This window comes from Triplophysa rosa, linkage group LG20 (genome assembly GCF_024868665.1).
Source record: "Triplophysa rosa linkage group LG20, Trosa_1v2, whole genome shotgun sequence".
NCBI classification, from domain to species: domain Eukaryota; kingdom Metazoa; phylum Chordata; class Actinopteri; order Cypriniformes; family Nemacheilidae; genus Triplophysa; species Triplophysa rosa.
The window spans coordinates 10,003,370-10,027,977 of record NC_079909.1 but is presented as its reverse complement, the minus strand read 5'-3'; the positions used below and the strand labels follow the sequence as shown (position 1 = coordinate 10,027,977).

The following is a 24,608-nucleotide window of genomic DNA, read 5'->3' as shown; positions in this document are numbered from 1 at the left end:
CTTTTAAAGTATCTCCATTGTTTTGATTTCATTTATTGAACGTTTTTTATCTTTAAAGTTTGTATTTTGAATGTTACACAATGCAGAATCAGAGGTGCCTTGGCTTTGACACTAGGCGGTTCAGAGCAGGCATAATTGAATATTGAATAGCTTTTATACGACATTGCGTCATTGTGTCATGAACAGAGCGGCATTAACCTAGCTGTGTAAAGTCACCTAAATATGCAGAGATTTTGTGAGGCACATCGGTGTGAGTTTTTTTCAGGACACTGGCTTTGGTGGTTAAGCTGCTAAACTAGCTTTGGGTTTTCCATGAATGTCCATGTCTAATGTCCGTGTGTGTTCGTGTATGAGCATACAGTATGTAAATTCTATCCAAACCACTGTAGGTATTCAAACATTCTCACCAATGATCATTTCACTGAGAACTTTTACGTGTGTGCTTTTGCAAAAGCCAGTGTGTGTGAATGTGTGAGTGAGTGAAAGGGAAAAGGTTAGAAACCAGTGATCCTGAGGGAACACGGCAGTATGGTGTCACACTCCACCGCCCCACAGACAAATTAATTCACTTATTGATACCGTTAACACATCTCAGTGACTTTGTAAAATTAACCATTGATCACACTTGCTCTCAATTTCTTTCTTTTTTCCTTCCTCCTCTTTTCTTTACCCATGCCTGACTTTTCCCCTGTCTCTTTCTGCGCCTGTGTTAGCACGCCCAGCACGTTCGGTCATTATTATAATTACACAGCAGCCTGCAGGAGTCTGGTCATTAGTGATAGGGGGTGTGAGATAATCGGGACAGTGGCCGGGCTCAGCACATCTTTGCAGGGAAGAGGGCAAGGAGAAAGACCCTGGCTCTGACAGTCGAGCAGCACTCTCGTTGATTGTTCAAATCCACATTGAGAGAGAGAGAGAGATGTTGACAGGTGACAGGCTGTTTACTTTTACTTAATTATAATTTGCTATGCAATTAATGACATTTGTTTCCCTTCCCACGTGACCATTTAATTGGCTGTCAAAAAATATTTTTTAGATAAGAACTATTTGCTTGTAGGTTCTCTTTTACGGCTTGTGTAATAGATGTGCTGATTCTCTATTTTGCAATACTCCATAGATCCATGGTATATTTCATGCTTTTGTCATAATTTGATTCTATTTTGATGCACATATCTAATTTATGGATAACTGGAAGTTTGGCTAGTGTGACTTCACCAGAACAAAGTGGTAAAGTTATGAGTTATGACACACTAAGATATGTTACAAGTTATTATGACAGAATACAAAAGACACAGCTTGTACATGAAGAAATGAAGCAATGAAGCGTCTTGTTCTGTAAAAATTAGGTCATCATTGTAGACTTCATGGAGTTTGAACATCAGAGCAAAGCTAATTGGACACTTAACAGCAGTCTCAATACACTCTCATGAGAGCCAGCACCTCTGCAAATGAGAAAGGCATCTTACCACTGACTTCACCTTTTATTCTAGGAGTTTAAATGTGATGCGGTTAAATCTAAAAGGAAGAAACACAGGCACATTTTCACATTGTAAGCCAAGCACACACACACACACACACACACACACACATACTCACTCACACAAAGCAATGAAATGAAAGACAGATAGTTCTTCTTAGTGGGTTGGTTAGGAAATGGACAAAAAGCCTGCAGGAGTCATTAGATCTTGGGGACCATGACTCTGATCTGAGCAACAGGCTGTGAATGGGACTTAAGTGCAACGAAGATCAATTCTTCTGTAACGTTAACTCTGTTATGACCCTTGTCTTCGTGTTACCCTCGGGCTAGATATAAAAACAGTAGTAAGTTCAGAGCTGACTGTAGAAAACATCAAATATGCAGTGTTTTAAAAATGTATCTTTTTTTAAAACCTTTGTTGGATAGATTTGTCACCAGTGTACATAGTTTTCCATTTGTACAGACCTGCAGTCATTCAAGTTAAATTAGTATTTCTTATAAAGCCAGGACATGATATGTGTGTGTGCTTTTTTGCACGGTAAAGCAAAATCAATTTTTGCCAGTATTTATCTATTCTTGCGTATCTTGAAGAATAAACTTGGGCAGGAAATCGTGTACAGCTCCAATAGTCTCTAAAATAATCACGCGCGCACCGCACACAAGCCCATAAATACATATTGAAATGAGTCGCCAGACAGTGCCGGGTGGTGAAATTGCCCGCTTATCTTCAGTAATATCGGCTGAGGGAGAGCTGATGTACTCATCTGCAAACACACAGATACGGCAAGACCAGCGGTGCGGAAACACCCCGCTTCCATTCGGATTGGTTGTCGGAGCTTTACGGCGAGCGCGCCCACAGATGCTCGTGGACGTAAACACACACACAACGATATTGCACCGAGGCGAGGGAATGCAGCCGGCTGGAAACGTTTCATTGAAAAGCCAGATAAATGCACTGGAGGCCCTGGCCTCCCGCCGCATTACAATATTGTGCATTTTTCCAGAAATCCGAGATGCTTTTAAGAACTTTGTTTGGCCCCCGCACATTTTATGCTCACTTTTGGTTAGGCCTCTCGTCCGAGAGATAGAGTTGTTTTACGGAGTCATTTTTCTGCTCTGTTTGAGAATCGGAGCATGAAATGGTGTATTTAGGATCAGGAATGTTTGCAAATGGCTTTTGTGTGTTGGAGAAAGTGAGTGAAGTGAAAATGAGTGACAGAGAAAATGGAAAAAATAAAAACATTTTTGTCAACAGCTGCACGAGGTTGACAAAACCATTGACTGCAGATGCAACTAACCTGTAGACATACACACCTGACGTATACTGACACTAACATTATAATGTAAAGGCTAGTATCTTAAATTAAAAGCATTATATGCTTAAAATATGAACGAGAATTGTAATGTTCAGTATCGATGGTGTCTGCTTACAGTGGCACAAAGCTGATTAGTGCAATTTGTTTAATGTTAAGACACCTTCTCCTATCCCAGCCTATGTGCAGACTCAGCTGTAAGTTGAGGATACTTGATAATAATATTCCCTCCAGCTAAAAATGATTATTTCAACATAATTTCAGTATAATTTCATGGTAACACTTTACATTAAGCTACCCTTTATAAAGCATTTATAAATGTGTTCATTAATGATAAATAAGTCATTTACAAATGCATTATGAAGCAGTTATAACTGCATGAATAAAAAGAGGGATTCTAACGAAATACCTGCCAAATAGTGAGCCATTTTTACCTCACATGTTATAAATGTATTTATTCATTATTTATTTGACTCGAAAGCAGATTCATTATTATCTTGATGTTGTTTGCAATATAGGCTGTCAGACTGGACACTGAGGGGTGTTATGTTGTTTTTCTTATACCTGCTCACTATTTGGCAGGTATTTCGTTAGAATCCCCCTTTTAATTTATGCAGTTATAACTGCATTATAATGCATTTGTAAATGACGTATTAATCATTAATGAACACATTTATAAATGCTTCATAAAGGGTACCTTAATGTAAAGTGTTACAAATTTCGCTTTGACATCAACTGTGATGATTCCTTTCAATTTGGTCGACATATATAATTGTGTATATAACCAGTAATCAATCAATCAGTAGATTCTTTACTTAAAAGTTTAGGTTATTTCTAGGATTTTGATGCAAGACTAATTCATCAAGAAGTCTAAAAGGTTTTCATTATCATCAGCCAGCCAGGCATGTAATACTGGAGTCCATTTCATTCTGGTTCCCCGTTCCTGAGAAATTCAATTCACAATTCACTGGTCAATTTAAATGACTCCGGCTAGCAGGTAATGTACAGTTGAAGCTGCGCTTTATTTTCCACAGGTAAATGGGACAGGTATTCCACAGAGGCACGTGTTGCCTCACCTGCACGTGTGTTTTTATTGAATGGTTCTGTAGCGAGTTCCGAGCATGAGATGATGACATCAAATGCAGGGCACAGTTTCCTTATCTTAGTCAGAGGTGGCCTTCGGCATGTCAATGAAGCGTGTGTGCCTATGTGTGCACATTGTTGTGTGTTTGTGATTGAGGTTAAGCCAAATGCAAATCAAAGCAATTTCCAGACAGACCTTCCTGCACAGACCGTCCCACTCCACATAATGATCATCTCGGTCTGCTCTGTTCAAGAGTTCTTCAGTTAATACACTGATAACTACCATACACACATGCACACGCACACACAGAGCAAGAATCACCCAATGAGCAAACACAGGTGTATGTACATGACTTTAGTGGTAAGTGGAAATGTTGTGTATCGGAGGAAGAATGATGTGAAATATAGGAGATAATCGGATGATTTACTATGCCATGACTGTGGACAGCAGTTTGTGTGTGTAAACAGGAGCAAGCAATAATCACACAGCACTGTACCGATCTAATGAATGTGTTAGAACAAACAGCTGTTAGCAATGGGTATTGTGAGTTTGCCTATGGATAGAGAATGAGAAAAATGAGCCGTGTTTTAGTCAACACACACTATGAGCTTGTCACTCACTCAGATAATCAAAATAAAAGCACAAGTCTTTACCTGCTGAGATTAACCGACTCAAGCTTAATAAAAGTAAATTACTGAAACAATTAATAATGACATTTAAAATAAAAATATAGAACTGCAATAAAGCACATATTAACAAAACTCATCATTTGGCTTTTCTAGTCATTTCCCCTTAAATTCAGTTTATAGTATTTCCACAAGGGGGCAGAATGACACTACGATCTATTCTACACAATCACTTCAGACCCACTAAAGTGAATATTATGAAACTGGCCAGATTTATAATAATCAAAATTTTCGTTATTCTTTTATTACTATTCTTAAGTAGGTTTGTCATTCATTTAAGGCTGTAAAAAAAATAAAATGATAAATACATAATTTATAGTTTAAAAAATGTTTTTACATTAAAATAATATATAATTTGAAAAATATGTTTTCTTAAAGGCTATTTAAGATTTGGGGTATGCTTGTGCGTCTTATGAGTAAGCAAAACCCTATATATTCTCATTTCTAAAATTTCACACATCACTTTTAATGTTTCATGTGTGTGTGGTAGTGAAATACGACCAACACATATTCTTGAGGTGTTTCTGTGAGTTCACCGTATGACTTATATAAAAACATGTATAAATGGGCAAAGTGTATATTTGACATAGTCTCTATATACCATGGTTGCAGACAATGCAGATGTTAATGACGGTACGTTTTTCATGTTGTCATCTTATGCTAGGGGCTACTGTTGTGCTTCTCGGTATTCATTTCGTATTCCTCTTCTCTCTGTCAAGGTAAAAAGTCAAGCAGGAATTTGACCTGTTTCTGCTTTTGCACGTGTCTGACAACCTGCGGCAACAAAAGTTTTCTTTGCGCATGCGTGTGTGTGTATTAGCGCCTGTTCAAACGCGTCCAGAGTAATAGAAGCAAACGGCGAAAAAGAGAGCACACGTGCGTGTACGCTATTGAACTTGTGAGATGTCTGTCGGTGGTCTCTGTGAGTGTGTGATCGCATGGAGCCCGGGGGTAGGTGAACTACTGTAAACAAGTATCAGTCCTATCTTTGTGGCCCCGCTGCCTGTGTGCGCGCGTGTGTGCGCGCGGGTGCTTTTGAAGAACGCAGGTTGCATCGGGCCCCGAGGATGTATATTCCTCTCTGAAGCTGCCCTCCTTCTCTACACCCCACCTCTGTTTCTATACATCTCTAAGGCAAACCTTTCATTTATTTTTCTTTCAATCCCCAGACCTGTTTCATCTCAGTTCTTTTAGTTTTTCTTGCAATTTCACATTTCAGCGATGCTTTTCTATCGTCATATTAGTGTCTGTGTTTTTGTGCCTATGTTTCCTCCGCTACAGATGATCCTTTTATGGGCCAGGAGTTGACCTTTTTAGTTTTGTTATATAAAGGTCACCTTAAAATGGTTTTAAAATCTATAATGAACAACAGTTATGGAATTAAGCAAGACTCCGACATTCTATGACTCTGACATTTCATTCCTTACAATATGGTGAAAATAACATTTGTTAATGGCAATTCGGGAAAGGAATCCAACAAAAATTACTATGTGTATCCACTGCTGGACACTAGACAAAAAGGAGAGAACCTGTAGGGCAATTTCAGCATTATGGATGTGGCATTTCGCGTTATGGATGTGACAGTCAATAAACACGCAGAGAATGTATTTTATTACCAATATACTGAACCATCTGTTTAAATTTTATTAAACCATTGTTGATAGAGTCTAAACACCAGGAAACAATCAGTCCATGCACGAGTTTCTGTTTTAAAAAAGGAAAATGATTTTTGTGAATTAAAACAAAAATCTCCATTTATTTAAACCTTGAAAACTGCACTTTCCGGACTATGGAAAATCATGTTTCAAAAACTTTAAGAGAGACCTCACATGGCTATTTAAACCACTAAATTTTAACATCTGTGCTGTTAGTATCGTAAAAACCTTTAGTAAACCTGAGGTAAGGTTGACATTTTAATGGAATTGCCCTGTAGTGTCAAAACTCCCATAGCTGACGAAACACCCAGGTTCATTTGCCCTCATGCCTTCCCCTCTTCTGTCTCTTCAGATTCTGAACAGTTTTTGAAGAAGCGAGTGAGGAGGATAAGGGAGGGGACATGGCCGTCTCACAGGGAAGAGAGTGATCTGAAAGGCCAGAACACGGGACAGAAAGGTAACACAGTGGAGACAGTGGAGACATAGGGTTTCCATACAACCTTGAACATTTGTCAAAGAAATGCTGAAACAGAATTTGACTCATTTTCAATGCTCTCTCAGTAACTCTTGCTCTCTTTCTCTCTCTAGATGAAGCCTTGGGGGCGGTCATTGTGGCTGTTGAAGCTCGTAGTCTTGCTCACCTTGGTAATATGGTCTTGCCATCCAGTTTCTGCGGGTACAAGGACCCTGCGGGGACATACAGGTATGCCAAAGCCCTGTTGGAAAATCTGTTGATGAACGCATAACAAATAAATTCTGTCATGACACGAATGACAACAACAATGTCTGTGAATAAGCTGTGATTGAACTACAGAGAATGTCAATGAGCCCTTCAGTAGCCTATCGGTTAGTTTTTTAAGAAGACTTGACCTAAACACTGCTATTGTCGAGTGCCATTTTGTTCAGAATCTGAAATGCAAGATGTTTGCATCATATCCGTATCGTATTAAACAATAGCACCATCGTCCTGCGGCAACATTAAAGCGGACGGCACAAAAGTCACTCTTTTTATTAGAGTTCACATCTCCAAGGTAAGGCATTTTTAATAGAGGGGCAATTCAGTAATGACTGTATTAATATGTATGATCTTAAATAGTCATGTGATAAACTCTACACACGTTCTCTATGTGCCTCTGTACACACACACACACACACGCACGCACGCACGCACGCACGCACGCACGCACGCACGCACGCACGCACGCACGCACACACGCACACACACACACACACACACACACACACACACACACACACGCACACACACACACACACACACACACACACACACACACACACGCACACACACACACACACACACACCCGTCATCGAAAAAAAGACAGAGCAAAAACTAAAAATGATGTCCACTTCCCGACGCTAATTGACACCCACGAGCTAACTAATTCTGATTTGCATAATTCATGAAAGCTTCCCTCATGGCGACGAAGTGACCAGCAGTACATAAATATTTTAGCATGCCAAAAGGTCAGACTCGGGTTCTTTCGCTGAATCATTCATATTATGCAAAGTCCTCCCCAAAGTCAGCGTCGCTCTGGCTAATTATCACACTTTCTTTAATTACGACTTCTCTTTGTTTGGTTGTTGCTAATGCAAGGTGACCTTTTTTGCTGGCACAGAAATGCCACCAGCATCTCGAGCCGGCCTGACGGATGATGGTACTTCTCATTTTGACGGGGAGAAGAGGTTACGTTTCTCACCAAGGTGTTTTTAATCAGTGTGTTCGGTGCTAATTACAGCAGCAGTGTGTTGTGAAGGTCAGCAAAGTTTTCACTTGCCACCAAAGTAGTATGCCATCATTGCATTCGGCTCTGCGCTTTTCCAAGTCAGATTCTTTTTCCCATTGGAGGGAAAACTCACAAATGAGATCTTTTTGATATCTGAATGGGTTCTTCTAGACAGCGATGACATTATATGAAGAGCAAATGGAGAAGTCTCCTGTCTGTCAGGGTTTGTTCGTGAGAGAAAGATCCCAGTAATCTCATACAGTATGTGTCTCCTTAAGAGTTTCAGAAGAGATCTTCTTTTTCTAACCAACTTTTGTTTTGCACATAACTCTTTCTTTATATGTTGTTGTGTGGCAATGAGTGTGTAAGTTTAGGAATTTACAAAAAATCCATCTTGGGACTTTCCCTAGTCCTGAGCTATGAAAGAACAGCTTTACATTTTCCTGCAAATTACACATTTACAGGTAAATGTGAGATCTATACACTCCTACATGGAATAATATAAAATATAATAATAGGCAAAAAATTATTATAAAATAGCTTTGCCGGCATGTTTTGACTTGGCTTCATTTCTTAGTCGTTCACCATGCAGCCTATGAAAGAGTTCATCATTGCAGTTCCATTTGCGGCCACATGGTGACTCTGAAGCTCCATAAATGGCTGTACCGGAATCACCCCTCACAGTCTGAATGAGAAGCAGTAATGGGTCATTTGTAAAGTTCTCCAGCGGAAACATAGACACTAATGGGAATGGATGGTCTGAATCCCTCCGAAACGAGGCAAGGGCCATTGACTGATGGTTGACACAGAAACCAGACACTACAACTAACAACCACTTTTTCTTGTCTTGCGTATCCTGCCATGCTTGTCCATGCTTGCGGGTAAATAAAGACAATAGCGTGCAATCGGCTGCTTTTTTTTCTGTCTGCTGTAATAGGATCCTTATAGGCAATACTGTCGACAGATGTCTCCACGTGCGTTGCATTTAATGAGCACGCACACCATTTATGCATGCCTCTGTGAGCTGTTTGTCTCCATTTTCAACACATCACTTCAACTTTCATGCAGTGTGTCAAAGTGAGTCACCTGGAGGCAAAGGCCATCCACTTGGAGACCTCATCTGGGTTGTGTGAGCTGGGCTTTGGTCTGTGTCAGTCTTTTTGTGACATAGAGATTAAACACACAAGTTTAGATGTCTGTGTGTTGTTGGTCAAACCTGGAATGACATTTAACACATCCAATTAAAACCAACAAAACAGGAACTGGAACAGATTACTGTTACGGTGTTCTTGTAGAAACCTTGTTAGTTTCACAATGTTTCATGCTGAGTATCAATGGAAATTCTGTTACTGGGTGTTATTTCTAGAACAATAACCCAATTGTCACCCAAGGTGTAAAATGCAGAATATCTTTCTTTAAAAGTGGAAACGGTTTGCTATATACTAGGAACATTCTTAAGAATCCAATATATATGCCATCTAGACATTTTCTGGTGAAATGTCACTTGTTGGTGTGGTGCAATCTTTAATTTTCTGAGTTAGCTTTGACAGCATCAATAGTGTAATTATAACCAGAATATAGTCAATTAAATATTTAGGCTTAGCATGAATGTAGTTGCTCAAGATGAAAAACACTTGTCAGGGTCATGAGAGGACAAGAGCTAAGGACTGTTGTGTCTTCGCTGTTCCTCTTAAGGGACACAAAATTCATTGATGTTGACCCGAGACAAATGTTAAAGGCAGCGAGTATATATTGACATCTTAACAGCTGACACTTCACTAGAAATGCCCGAGCCGGCTTATCGAAAACCATGCAAGATGCAAGGATAATCATACATAAATAATTGAATAAATAATTTATGTACATTTATAGAATCTCATTCAGATAATCAGTTTTTTTTTTGCCTGGTATTTTGATATAAGCCAATAAACCAATTCCTATTTTGAGTTTTTATTAGACTTAACTGTGAGTAGGTGTGACTCGTTGTCTAGTTTTGTCTCAGAAATGTTGTGCAATCTCAGAAATGAGTGAATTTGCAAGTGCGAATGATTAGTGAAGATGGGTAGGAAGAGAGAGATTTTAAAAGTGCATCTTTCCTCTTTTTGACTGTCTCTTTCTCTATCTGACAGGCAGGTTTTGTGGGTCATAGTGAGTGAGTTTTGAGACCTAGATCTCTGGATAAATGAGGTGTCTGCACAAAGCAGCTCAAGTGTAAAAATCACCTCAGGGCTCAACAGTGAAGTCGTTCTCTGCTGGCCTGGTCAAGTCAGTAGTTCACATTCCCACTTGTCCTGGCCACATCTTCTGTAGCCCCAAGGCAAAGGAAAAAAGTTTTTCTTACAAAATGATTTTCTAACCATTTTCAACAGCGATGTTAAAGCGACAGTTCACCTAAAAATAAAAATTCTGTGATAATTTACTTACCCTTGAGTTGTTCCAAATCTGTATAAATTTCTTTGTTTGGTTTAACACAGAGAAAGATATTTGGAGAATGCTAATAACCAAAGAGTTCATGGCCACCATTGACTACCATAGTAGGAAAAATTACAATGGTAGAGTAACAAAAGTGCCCCAGAACTGTTTGCTTTCCTGCATTCTTCAAACTATCTTCTTGGCCGTTTCTCAATTCCAAGAACGCAAAGAATGGACTTGTGTCCTTGCTAGATCGGACTTGGCAAGTTCAGACTTTGGAGTTTGTATTTATATTATATTATAAATACAATTTATATTAGAAATGGAACAGCAGAGTACTTGATGAGTCACTCAGTCAAATACACGCAATCCTAGTTCATAAAATTTATTTTAATGTAGCTTTAGGTTTAAACGAAGTTAAATGATATAATAAGACAAAACACAACAGTTCTTCCCGTCGATTTTATTAAAAAAATATGAATATGTGATTCTGGCAACATGACTGCTCTGATTTTGTTTAGAATAAAATGAAATATGATGCAAAACACAATGCTTAGTTATAAAGTGTTAGAAGTTTGTACAATAGAAAATGTAACAAGCGAATAATTTAGTCAAAAGTAACGTTACTTCAGTAGGCAGCGCTCCAGTACAACATTTAATCAAAGATAGAAAGTGAAACTTAACTTTGCCATCAGTTAAAATGATTTGCTCAGAAACAAATAATAGATTTATAAGACCAAAGATTGCCTGTTAGATATACCCAAAATTGATTATATCTCATGTTTAACCGCTACAAAGACATCAGAGCCAGCCATGAGATTCAGAAGCACTTGCCGAGGTGAGGCCGCGTTGGGCGGTACATGAGCGCTTGAGCGCCCGGTGATTGCCTGGAGCTCACATCTCCGAAATCCTCCCAGCAAATTTTAAAATAGACGCAATCTTCATTAACCAACTGCAGATTTGAACTTTAAACACATACATTCTCGCCTAAACAACTCTTAAAACTACATTTTGTGACAAAATAACCGCAATAAGCATTTATCTGTTTTACTGCTCCACTGCTGTTGCTGCGCAATGCATGTCGGGAAATTTAGCGTCACAAATTCACACAAGTCACCTCCCAATGCATCCTCGATAAAAAGGGCGGATCAAGGACACATCCGGGGATTTTATCCGTTCTTGTCTAGATGTGAACTTTGAATTGTAACAGTACTTGGGCTGCTACTGATGATGTTTCACAAGTCCACAAGTACAGACAAGAACGCATATTGAGAAATGGCCCCCAACAGAACAAAGAAATGTATAAAGCAAATTTTCCTATGGTAGTCAATGGTAGCCAAGAACTGTTGCATGCATTCTTCCAAATATCTTTCTCTGTGTTCATCAGAACAAAGACATTTACACAGATTTGGAACAACTTGAGGGTGAGTAAATTAAGATAGAATTTTCATTTTTGAGTAAACTGTTCCTTTAAGAGTTGCATTTCGAAACTTTCGAAAAGAACATGTGGTGATCCAAAGCACGATCATAAAATACAATGTAAAACCTCTTAAAATGGCACAGAGGTAGCATAAATATATGTACATATCGTCACTGTCGGGCGGAATCCTCGTATCTCCAAAACCATTATTTTTCAGGAAGTTAAAAAAACTGCATATTTTTTGAGTTATTAAACATTGTATCGTTAAAGTTGGTATTATACCTTATATTGCTATCATATACTTGTGTACCAACATTAACACAACATTTCCCCAAAACCATGTTTAATCGGAGATACAAGGTTTCTGATTTGGGAGCAGGGAGATACGAGATTACGCTGTCATTGATAAGAATGGTACGGACACAGACGTCTCTGCTGCCAGCAGTGTTCATCAAAGTCTGCGGTCGCGTTGAGTCTTTTGACAAGAGACGAGGCTTTAAAAGCTAATGAAAGCTAATGATTGTGGTTACATACATCTTCCTAAACTCTCTTTTAAACATTAGAGCTATGAGTGATGCAATACCAAAATAAAACGTTAAACAGGCTGTCTAATATAGGCGGAAATTAATCTGCACGCAAATAAAGTCGGCGGTCGCGTTGAGCCTCTTGACAAGAGAAAAGGCTTCAATAGTTAACCAAAGCTAACGACTGTGGTTACATACATCTTCCTAAACTCTATTTTAAAGGTTTAAGAACTATAAGTGATTTAATACAAAAAACGATGAGCTGACTAGGCTGTCTAATAGGCGGAAATTAGCCGAATCTGCTCGCAAACTTACCTTCGTGGCTCACGGGCTTCCTTCTGCACCGAAGCATTACAGCTATCCATTTTTAACAAAACAGACCTACTCAAATGTATCTAACCTAACTATTTTCACCCGTTATTGTCTGAAAAACTTTCAATCAGGAGACGTAATGCCGAGAGGCTCCCACGGAGTGAAGAAGAGGTGGAGTTACGAGACTTCTCAGACAGTTGAAGTGTCCAATGGAGTTAAGAGATTTGCTCTCAAGCTATTTTCAACACTTTAGATTGGTTAATAATTTGTAAAAATAACAGACCCACATGGGGACTGACCAATAGCATCGATTTGTGAAAAAATATGAAACTGACCAAATTTGGACATAGGAGGTTTCCGCCCGACAGCGATGATATGCTTAACAATTACGGAAAGAAACGAATGATTGTAGCATTTTTAGGGAAATTTTGTTTTTTTTGTGCTGAATCTTGTTCCCAGTTGAAAGTGAGACATGACTTGTGTTTGTTGTCATGACAACTGAAAGATTGCCTTGCGTTCCTGTGTTTCAGCATAGCATGTCAAAAATGTGTTCTGTTGCGTGTTTAGTTGAATCTAGTTGTTTTAATCACAATAACATCTCTTGTGTACTTTGCTCTCTTCTGCCTCTGCTTGCTCAACAGCATCCATATGCTTGGACGAGAAATGGTTCGGTCGCAGACACTGGCTTCAGGCCATTGGACTATCCTTATTGTTGTGCTCTACACCTGTGTTTGATGTGTTTGTACTGGGGCTGCTAATATTGAGATAGTGGGATTTGAATATTAGCTTTAACTCAAGTCAAATTTAGAGTCATTCCAGACACATAAAAGTGTACAGTGAAGCAAAATATGAGCGCATGTAAACATACATGTACACTTAGGCCTACAGTTATGCATTTGAAAGATGTTTTTGGCCAAGGACTTATAGTGCATTCAGTGCATACATTTCTTATATGCATCAACATGTGACTTACCTTGAAATCAAACCCACAACATTTGTGATGGAAACACAATGCTCTATAAACAACACTGTAACTTTGTGTAACTTAATGCTTAAGTTACCGACACCACAATCAACCGAGTGCCTTCAAACAGAGCCACAGAATATCTGCCCTTTTGGTGCCGACACGCCAGTCCGGTGTTGACAGCAGAAAGACATGCTTCTTGATAAATCACACAAAGGCGAACCCGCCTCGCACTGTCAGAATATATCAGTCGCCTGGCTGCCCCATCAGCTCAAGGTAATGGCGTTTAGCTCAACACCCAGATGCGCCTGCCACAGGGATAGAGACAGTTAGCCATGCTTGAAATCTTATTTGATTTCAGGCCGATCTGAGATTTATTACTCTGAGACCATCATAACAGCGCTTTAAATTCCAGAACAAGATGGCTACGGTGAAATACCGAGCGGTTAATTCTAGTGTTCCGGTTCTGGAGGAGGAGTCGCACAAAAATCGTACGATTATCCACAGAGTCGACTGTGCTTAATGGTGCAGAGGTGAATTTTACAAACGACTCCTGCTGGCTGCTGTGTCAAAAGGGACAGATACAGATGAGACTCATTCAAATGCATTTCAGTTTTTCATCACAATACAGTTTTTGCATGTTTAGTGATTATTAGCAACAACAAAAAAAAACTTGTAACAAAGGTACTGTATGTGAAACCGTGAGAATTCAATTTAGTGGCTTGTGAGTGGCTGTAGTCCCCTGGGCAGAAGATGTGTCAGACCTCAAACTTCTTGAGTATCTGAGAAGTGATGCCTGCCTGTGTGAGACAGATGTGTGAGTCAGACATGAGTGATAGTGTGAGATCAGACGTGAGAGCTTTGTTCTGCGATTGGCTGAATGATTTCTCTTTAAGTTGTTAAATTATGTGAATTCCTCATGTATTTCTAATATAACTTTTAATGGTAAAAAGTAGGGCTGTTCAACGATTAAACACATCCAGAATTAAATTTAAGTTTACATAATAATTTATGTCGGTGCACTGTGCATATTTATTTTGTATTTATAAACACATACACGTACACATATATACAGTATATTTAGTCAATATTTGCATTTATATATTATTATTAATGTATAATTTAAATTATATATAAATGTTTATTTATTTTTACGTTTTATATTTTTCATACATGCTGTATGTTTTTATAAACACAAAATTAATATTCACAGTACACAGACATATATTATGTAAACAAACTTTTATTCTTGATGCGATTAATCGTTGACCAAACCTAGTAAAAAGAGCTATACTACATGTTATTTTAACGGAAGAATGAAATATACTGTAAAGACTTAGTTAAGCTGTCTTACATAAGTAAGAATCAAATTAAGTTAAGTTCTTCTAATTAAGAGAGTATACGTACTACTTTCAGTAGCGAACTGTGACATTTGAGCCTTGGCCTTTTGTGCACGCGCACCCCCCCACCCCCCAATACACACACTTACCACCAGTAGCGTTGTTAACCACCACGCAAGCGGTAAAATCATTTGACGCTTGATTTAGACACAGATATACGCAATGAAGCGCACGTATCAAAGCGGTGCTCAAAAGCAAAAGAAAGAATCCAGTTTATATTTGTATGTGTATATATGTCTCATTAATTCCATGTACTCAATACTGCTGTGCAATTCAAACAAAAATGTTGTGGGGGGCCTCAGGTCTTGACTTTGCTTAGGACCCCCAAAATGGTAAACACGCCCCTGCTTTCCTATAGAAGTGCGCATACATCTTTATACCATCACACTTACCACACGATACATTTACAATGATACTCCAGACTTGAAAAGCAACAAGCCGAACACAGCAAGAGAGTTATAACCAAAATAACACGCAATACAAATACAAATCATTATTACTTGTATGCAGTGTTGGGTAAGTTACTCTGAAAAAGTAATTAATTACTAATTACATATTCAATAGTGTAATTAGATTACTGTACAAATTACTCCCTCCAAAAAGTATTTTAAAAGTATTTACTTTCTATATCCTACATCAACCTTGATTAGTTAAGTGATTGAAGGATAGACATGAAATGGCTTATTTAATTCATTCAAATAAATAATATTAAACTACATAAAGTAGTATTATTAACTGACCAAAGTATTACAAATGTGAGAATTATACATTAAAGCATGGATTTTAAAGTTAGACTTTGAATTTTTATGTCAATTCCACTATTGCACACACATATTACACAAAGGATTTAGTTTAATTACATCAGAAGTAACTGTAATTAAATTACAGAAAAATAAGAGTAATCCCTTACTTTACTTTTTCAAGGGAAAGTAATTAAATTACAGTAACTAATTACTTAGTAACACTGCTCGTATGCAATATGATCGGAGTGCTGCGTGTATGTGCTCTTCAACGGAATAATGGACCGGGTTGCATACACTCGACAGACACTGCCTCCCAGTCTGATCATAAAACCAACACAGACTAACGAACACAATACCAGTTTAAAAAGAGACACCTCATGAGAGCGCTCTCAGCAAAGAGAACCGGTTACTACACTTGCAGACAGTAAACAGAGATTCACCAGCGAACAAACTATATATGATTATAACAAATCTTAATATTAAACCGTGAACTAAACGTATGGAACTGACCGTAGTAAATTTACCATTTATCTGATAAAATGTCACTGTTATGCAGAATAACAGCAAATATATGTCTCAAATAAAGCTAAACAACATACACAACTGTGCACATAAGCAACCAGAATGAAACGAGGCACAGCGGCCTAATAAATCATAAATAACTTACAATTTGATGATCAAATTACTTGATAACAAAGTCTTCCTCCTGTTGTTTTGATTGAACAACGTTTATCAGCTTTTCTCTTTTTTTCCGACACTTGATAAAAAGTTCATCCACATGCTGTTTTGAATGACGTTTTCCGCATTTCTTCTTCTTTTTTTGAAGTTTTATGGCGGTTGGCGAACCACCTTCATGGTGCTTCTTCCGCTTTACGAGACTGCTGGTGAACAGCCCCCAAGATGGCGGAAAGTTAGAAAAAACGAAGCGCGCCAGTTTAGAAAGATGATATGATTGGTCAGTTTAACTGTCACTCAAAATTAATCTCTCTCATTGATTTACACAACACAACAGTACTGTCAGCAGAAGTCTCATTGAAGGTCCCCGACATAAGCATGCGTTCGACTTCTTGCAGCATGCGCAGACAGCATATGACATCACAGAACTGTGACTTCTACATGATCTCTTGAATTACTCTCGTGAGACTTGTAAATCTCACGTAGATAGAGTCCGTATTGATCCAGGAAGTAAAATATACATATCTAATAGGGAAAATCGGCCGACTTTTATTGAAAATAATATTTTAAAGTTTTAAATATTATTTTTACGATAGTTTAGGTCATCACAGAGGGCCTAGAGGGCCCTGAGGGTTTGCTACTGACTACTTCCCTGCATAATGCTTCACACCATCTTTTGTTTTAATAATAATGTTTATTTGTTGTCAAATATGCATGAAAAGGCCAATTTTGATTAATTTAAAGCCATTATGTGGCTTTCTGTTTAAACACCTTAAAAATTTAGCAGGTTATCATTAGATGTTGAAATATTAAACAAATGTAAGTATTTGTACAGTACATTGGTATATTAGCATTATATCACCAAAACGCAATCTTGTAATGCGTGTCAAAGCGTTTAGTGTGGATGTGGGTGAAGGAAGGAAGGAAGGAAGGTTGTAGGGGGTGCTCATTTTTCCTGTGACCTCATTTTGCCAGTAGGAGGCAGTGTGCGCTTTGTTCTTGGCGTTTGGTGGTGATGGGGCGTTTTCCCCCGATCACTGAGCTTCCAGACTCTTGCTTCTCTGCACACTAACAAGGCACACAAGACCCATATGCACAGATTGAGACTTGTAATGTGCTTCGAGGAAATGTAGTCAGGTTAACAAGAAAGTATCCTATGACAATGGCTATGAAAGGTTTGTACAGTAAAAACTCAATGTTTTGTATTTCATATTATTCATATATTTTCTTAGAATACAGTCAACATTGTTTCTAACCATTTTTAAGTTCTAGTTGATGATTCTATGTGGGAGAATTTCTAACTTTTTGACTTCTGATTCTTGAGAACAATCCAACAATGCAACTAACCAAAACATTGTGTGTAGTCAGGATAGTCCAATAAATATGCAGTAAGCCTATAAACTACAAAAAGCAGAAAATCAACAATACAGCAAAAATGTTTTTGATGAGAACAATGTGGAACAAAGTGGAACACAAAAGCTTTGAGAATTTGTCTGTTTTTTGTCTGTGTAACAAATTCAAGACCCATACCAACAGCAAGCTTTGTTTTGGGTGCAAAATCATATGTCTCAGGCGCTTTTTAGATATTTCCTCGAACTCAATAAAATTCATATGTGTGCCTCTCCTTCCATCATCCATTATCTCGCCGATGCCCTTGGGGAATCGCAGGTGAGGCCCTGTGATGTCAGTCATAGTCACAGTCACAGTTAGAGATATCCCCTTATCTGTTGTTTATCCAGCGATGTCGAGACTGACAGAGATGGAGCGAGTCGGGCCCTCGAGCGGCACGTATGTGGGCTTTCTGCATGTAAGCAGTCGCCCCCTGGACTTTACACGCTTTCTCTAATTGAAGCCCAGTCGGTGAGGTCTGCGTTGGGGAGATGGGATTGGGTTATAGGTGAGTAGAGGAGGAAATGAAAAGACAAGGCAGAGTAGAAAGAATGAGACCCCTCTAAGCTGAGGAGCACCACCTTTCCCAGGAGGAAGCTGTCAAACAAACTCTACATCACAGTGGTGGACGTGGAGCATGGCCTGATGAAATGGAAACCAACGTGTAGTTGCGTGTGTATGTGCGCAGATCTAGAAAATATAAGGCTATGTCAGAGTACGTAAAAACTCATTTTTTATAATGGAAAAACTGATACACGTGTATTTTCAAGTTTTTTTCGCCACATTACATATTCAAGTGGAATTCAAATTTAGCATGGTAGCAAAGTTTGATGAAATTTTACGCAGTTACAAACATAAATTTGAAAAGTTGTGGATTTTTTTTACAAAATTTGAATATATTGTAATGTATACAAAATTCACTTATATATTGTAACCCCCGTTTTTCTTATAATAAGCTTATCAGAAAATTACTGTCCATTGAAAATGAATTAAAATGAAAATAGAAAAGTTAGATTTTACAATTTTTTTATACATTCTTGTACATTTTAAAATGCTTTTCTAAATGTATAATTAAAAATAATTTCTAAATGGTGCACAACCCTAAATAGTGGAAAATATTTAGGCAAATCCTAAGTAGTTAGAAATCCTAAATAGTTGGATATATTTTTGTAAATGCTAAATAGTTGGAAATAGATATTGTATGAAAAAAGACTGGAAAGTGCTGTCAAATATTTTTAAATAATTAATCAGACCTTACATTACAATTTGTAATCCTAAATATTGTCACCTTGGAATGATAAGGTTCTATCTGACATTTGTGTCAAAATTGAGTTATTCGCATATCCTTATTCTGTGACAACTTATTTACATTGTGTGATGTTTCTTTCTTTACATTGTGTACATTTTGGGACTGGTTTTAGAAAACAAAAATGTTTTATCTACAAAGCCAAATGGAATCCAATAACTATTTTAAATGAACTTAAAAAAGACAAATAGTGCTGCCTTCTATTGTCACGGAAGAATTATATTTAGATTAGATAAGTGCCATCGCAATGTTATACAATACATACTTTAAAGGAGACATCAGATGAAAACCACACTTTTTCTGTGTTTAAGTGCTATAATCGGGTCCCCGGTGCATCTAGCAACCCAGAAAACATGAAAAATAAGAACCCAGTAAGTTTGTTTTGGTGTGCAAAAGCATGTGAGACGCATGTGAGAAATCGAGCCGTTCAGATTTCGCTCTGATTGTGACGTCCAAAGTGGATTTTATTATAACGTTACCGCCCCTTAATCTACACAGTTCCACTCACCGCGATCCGCCATTGTTGTTTTCACAAGCGACAGCGAAGTACGTGACGCCATGGCTAAAGTTCGAGGACAACATGCAATGTAGTCGCTGCACAGAGTCCAAACCTAGGAAGAGACAGGAATGGATTTATTTTATTTTTAGTGGAAATCCATCAGAAACCGTAAGTAAAAACCTGCTTGTTTGCGCGAATCACTTCAAACCAGAGTGCTTTTTCAACCTGGGACAGTACAAGCAGGATTAGCTTCAAAGTTGTTCCTCAAGAAGTATCGAGACTGACTGAATGAGACAAAACTGCAGATGTAAGTCATATTTATCAACAGTCTGAATTGACGTAAATGTACCGTATATATAGGAGGATAACGTTAGCATATGATAGCAAAAGGAGATAAGTCAGTCACGGGCTAAATAGAACATTCAAAGCCAGTGTTAAACTTACTGTATATAAGTGCAGATGGGCACTTGGAGTTTCGCTGTATGAATGTTAATACATTATGTGCGTTAATATGTTTAGCTGTGGCAAGCTGTTTGTTTTGCTAAAGAACGGGCGAACACTGGGATTAGTTTCGTTTTAAACGTCTCAAATCATTCGTGTTTAGACTGAAAAATCTGTCACAGCAAACTAGCTCTCACATTGTGTGTGTAACGTTATAACGTCAACGACAAGCGCTAAAATCCATGTAATGGATGATTTGATTTGAGACGTTTAAGACGAAACTAACCGCAGAGGAATTCAGGAAATATCATTTAGCTAAACCATTGCCACTACACGTGTGTTGTGTTGACACACCGGACAGAAGGGGGGTGGGGTTTGCTGTAACTCATTATCATTTAAAGAGACATGCACCAAAACGGGTTGCTGTGAGCATAGCTGTTTTTGACGAGGCAAGAAGGGTTTTGTTTACACAGCCATTGAGTGTTTTTAAGCAAAGTATGTTCCAGACATTTCACGAAGACCCTAATAAATCATACCAACTTGTTGAAAGTGCTCGTCTGAGGAGACCTTTAAGATCAGAGTTGAGGGTGTGTGCATTACAAAATCGGGGTAGAGGCTGATTGTTATTGATTATTAGTTGATTGGGTTGATTATTGTACAGATTAGTTTGTAATGCTGCCGTTTTTGTCAGTGTTGTTTTTGTTTTGCCTTGCCTTGCCATTCCATTTTATCCTAAAAGTATCAGAGACACAGACCTTTTGTGTTCTTGTTCTGAAAAGGATTTTTGCCAACCAGAAGTGACTTATAGACGGACCTCTGTCACCTGCTTACAGTTCAGCCTCTCTCTCTCTCTCTCTCTCTCTCTCTCTCTCTCTCTCTCTCTCTCTCTCTCTCTCTCTCTCTCTCTCTCTCTCTCTCTCTCTCTCTCTCTCTCTCTCTCTCTCTCTCTCTCTCTCTCTCTCTCTCTCTCTCCTGGACAGGACAGATGGTTTTACCACACATAAATATAACACTAAGCTCTGACTGTCAATTTACTGACATACAGTATTTAAGAAATGTTAAAGGTTTTTTTAACTTTACATTCTTTGTTAATTAAATCAGTTTCATATCTGTTACCCACTGTTTAACCCAGCTGTTATAACAGCACATAAATGTTATAACGACTCATAAATGTCATAATGTATTTTGGCCATTCTCACCCGGCGCTCGACTCTGCCTCTTGCTGCGCAAAAAGAGCCCACTTTTCTTTGAGACAAATCTTGGATGAGATTCAGCACTCTTGTAAGGCTGGCTGTAAAAAACCCCCAATGCTCAAACCTCTTATTTACACTCTAAACAGCAGAACACAGCTCTGTGTTCATTATGTATATACTACTCTCCCAAAGGGAATAAAAGAGAGAGAGAGTGGAGACATTGTACAAGCAGCCCTTTAGCGGCTTGTTACATGCTGCCATTCTCATTAAATATAGATGCTTTATTATAAGTATTGGGTGCTTTATTAAGATTAGGAGGGTTAAATTCAAGATCAAACTAACTTTGTGATTATTAAGGTTTTAAGTTTTTGTTTTTCTGAGCAAAAAATAAATATACATGTTTCCCTGATTTACAGAAGAAGCCCACTAAAATGTCATTCAGTGTAACAATCTTGTCAGGGATATTTACAACAAAAATCAATTTATGACATTAAAAGACTAATTACCTTCACCCCAAATGCTAATTAGTTGTAATTTTACTTTTTTTTTAAAAATTTGCCACTATCCTAGATTTTGCCCATTTGTCAATAAGAATTTTTTACTCATTTAAAGCACGATATAATGTAATATGCTCCCTTATTCTTTTATATATTTTAATATGTACAAGTCAGAATAAGCATGTTGTTTGAATTTGTACATAAATATTGTGATAAACTGAATGACAATGTAACGTTATTTCAACCAAATTTTGACATTTATTCTGCAAAAAATTAGTTGAAACGTTATAAATATAATGTAAATAGGCCTACATTATGTAATCTGGTAATTCATGACAGAATTTGAATTTTTGGGTGGAGTATCCCTTTAAAGTGTTTCTGAAAGTGGGTAGAGAATTAGCCATCCAATAATGCATACTAAGAAAACTCAGTGGAAGAATGTAAAAACAGTATGGAAGTAGGTGATTTCAGACGCAGGTGTTGTAATACGTAATGCATTCTCTGAAGGAAACATCACCATAAATCTGTTAACATACCGAAACATTCGCTTTTTGGGCATGTTTTTACACTGTAGCAGTACAGTGTGAGAGATGTGTCATCATTACCCTTCATGCACAGATCAAACAGAAAAACGTTATTATTTCATCTTTCTGTTATTTCCTGCAGCTTCGTACCAGGTGAAGCAGGGAACCTGTGAGGTGGTGGCCATCCACAGATGCTGCAATAAGAACAAAATCGAGGAGCGTTCACAAACGGTCAAATGCTCCTGTTTTCCTGGGCAGGTAGCTGGGACAACTCGTACACAGCCATCCTGTGTGGAGGGTAAGCGCTCATCACCCGTCGATGTCCATGTGTTTCTATACAGATGTACTTTTAGATAAACATCCTGTGAATTTAAATGTTTTGGTGAATGCATTTTTCTACTAATCTAAATAAGCATGTGACATACAGTGGGGTTTGACCATTTTGATTTGATACAGATGATTTCATTATTATTATTATTATTTATTTCTGTTTTTATTTATTGCTGTAAATGATTCAGTGTGGTCTAAATTACAGTTCAAAATAACTGAATAAAGAAACTTAAAATTAAAAATATTAAAAGTAAGGATGCCTGTGGAGTAAACTCTAAAAGAACCTGAATTGTATTCATACTGTATTCATATTTTCTGATGTCACAACTGTTCTTAGTATGACAAATGTTGTGACTCTGTCTTTATGGCCTAAAGGTTTAGGACAAGAGAGTGTAGCTTGGGTGATGAAGTAGGTCTAAATGTGTCCCTTCGGTTGTGCTGTACGATCTTTAGTCATGAAGGCAGGAGGGAGAACGCTGCCAGCCATTTTTCTACTTTGTCTTCTTTGACACCCGAGACAAAAGACCCCGAAAGTAGGGAGCTTCTATCAGGGGAGATATTCCATGTCATGACTTTCATGGTTCCCTTTAAGTATAGTTCATATAATGGCAAAAATGGTTCCTACATAAGGCGCAATTTCTTTTTTCCACAGATGTGAGGGGCTGTGTTTTAAAAGAACCGATAATGAATGTATTTGCTGCGGATAAAAGCATCGACCAAAGCATAAATATAAATGTGGTGGAGACTAAAAAATAATTTTAACAGCCTCATGCTCTTAGTAGCATTTCAAACATTTTAAAATAATTTATAATAAACTACAGTTTGTTGAAACATTAGACACTTTTATCCAAAGCAACTTACAATGCATTCAGGCTTTGCTATCAGTATTTGAATTATATGGTTAGTTGCGTTTCATTTTAGCTTAATTTTTTATTGCACCCAAACACAAACTGTCCCTTCAACATTTTCGCAGGTCATGTGTTTGTGTATGCGTAATGTGTAAGACAGACCCAAAACAAAGCATGAAAGCAAAAAAACGAGGCTAGGTGTGTGAGAAAGCACACATCTGAGGTCAAGTTGGTTTTGTTTGTTTGTTAAGTTTTGGTATTTGTTATAATAGAGACACTGATTGACCTATGTTTTTTCCAGTGAAGGAGAGAAAGCTGAGGGTCATTGTCCTCACCTCTCATCAACACTGTTGTATCTCTAGATTCCTCAGGTCATCAGTTTCACACTGTCCCTCTGGACTACACATATATTCCCAGCTTCTGGTGGTTCATAACTATCTATACTCATGGCAGAGATAAGAAGGATCTACAGCAACTACAAGTTGCCCACTAGTAACACTATCAAGTGCATTTATCAATAGCATGTCAGTAGCTCTGCTGTTTAAAGATTGGTGTAGCATGACAAAATGACATCGATGTAGTGTAACTGTTCCCATATATGACCCCGTCTACAAAAACCAGGCTTAAGTCATATAATCGAATTATTATAAGAGCCATCAAAATGGTGAAAATCGCTAATGCGCGTTTTTTGCTATAAGTGATTGATTATACGTATTATAGATTTTTAAATACAGTACTTACTTTTTTATTTATATGATAAATGCTGAATTTAATGATTTTATTGACACTACATGTTATTATTTAGCTATTATTTTGTTGTAAGTATGACACTTAAAACGCTTGAAGATGTAAAATGTTTCTGATAAACCACATAGAGATCCTAACCCTATTTCCTTACAATGAGATGTAAGGAATATACTTATATAAGTGTAACACTTTACAATAAAGTAAACATGTGTTCATGCATTAGATAGCATGACCCCCAACAATGCTTCAACAGCATTTGTTAATTTAAGTGACGTTATTTTCAGCATTAACTAATACATTTTACAATCAAATGATGTAAATGTTAAGATTACTTAATGCACCATGAACCAACATGAACTATTTTATTGACATGACCTAACATTAACAAATATTACATGCTGGAAAACTATATTTTCATTGTTA

The 24,608-nt window shown here is 37.7% G+C and overlaps 1 protein-coding gene across 2 annotated transcripts in view; it reads left to right on the top strand.

The window, feature by feature from the left end:
* tafa4b (TAFA chemokine like family member 4b) overlaps positions 1-24,608 on the top strand; it is a 42,950-nt gene that overhangs the window by 4,524 nt on the left and 13,818 nt on the right. For both annotated transcript variants that reach the window (XM_057362128.1, XM_057362127.1), the window contains 3 exons: positions 6,568-6,672; positions 6,804-6,918; positions 22,403-22,558. In XM_057362128.1, coding sequence (XP_057218111.1) covers positions 6,804-6,918; positions 22,403-22,558 — 271 coding nt within the window. In that variant the 5' untranslated portion in view covers positions 6,568-6,672. The remainder of the gene's footprint in view (positions 1-6,567; positions 6,673-6,803; positions 6,919-22,402; positions 22,559-24,608) is intronic.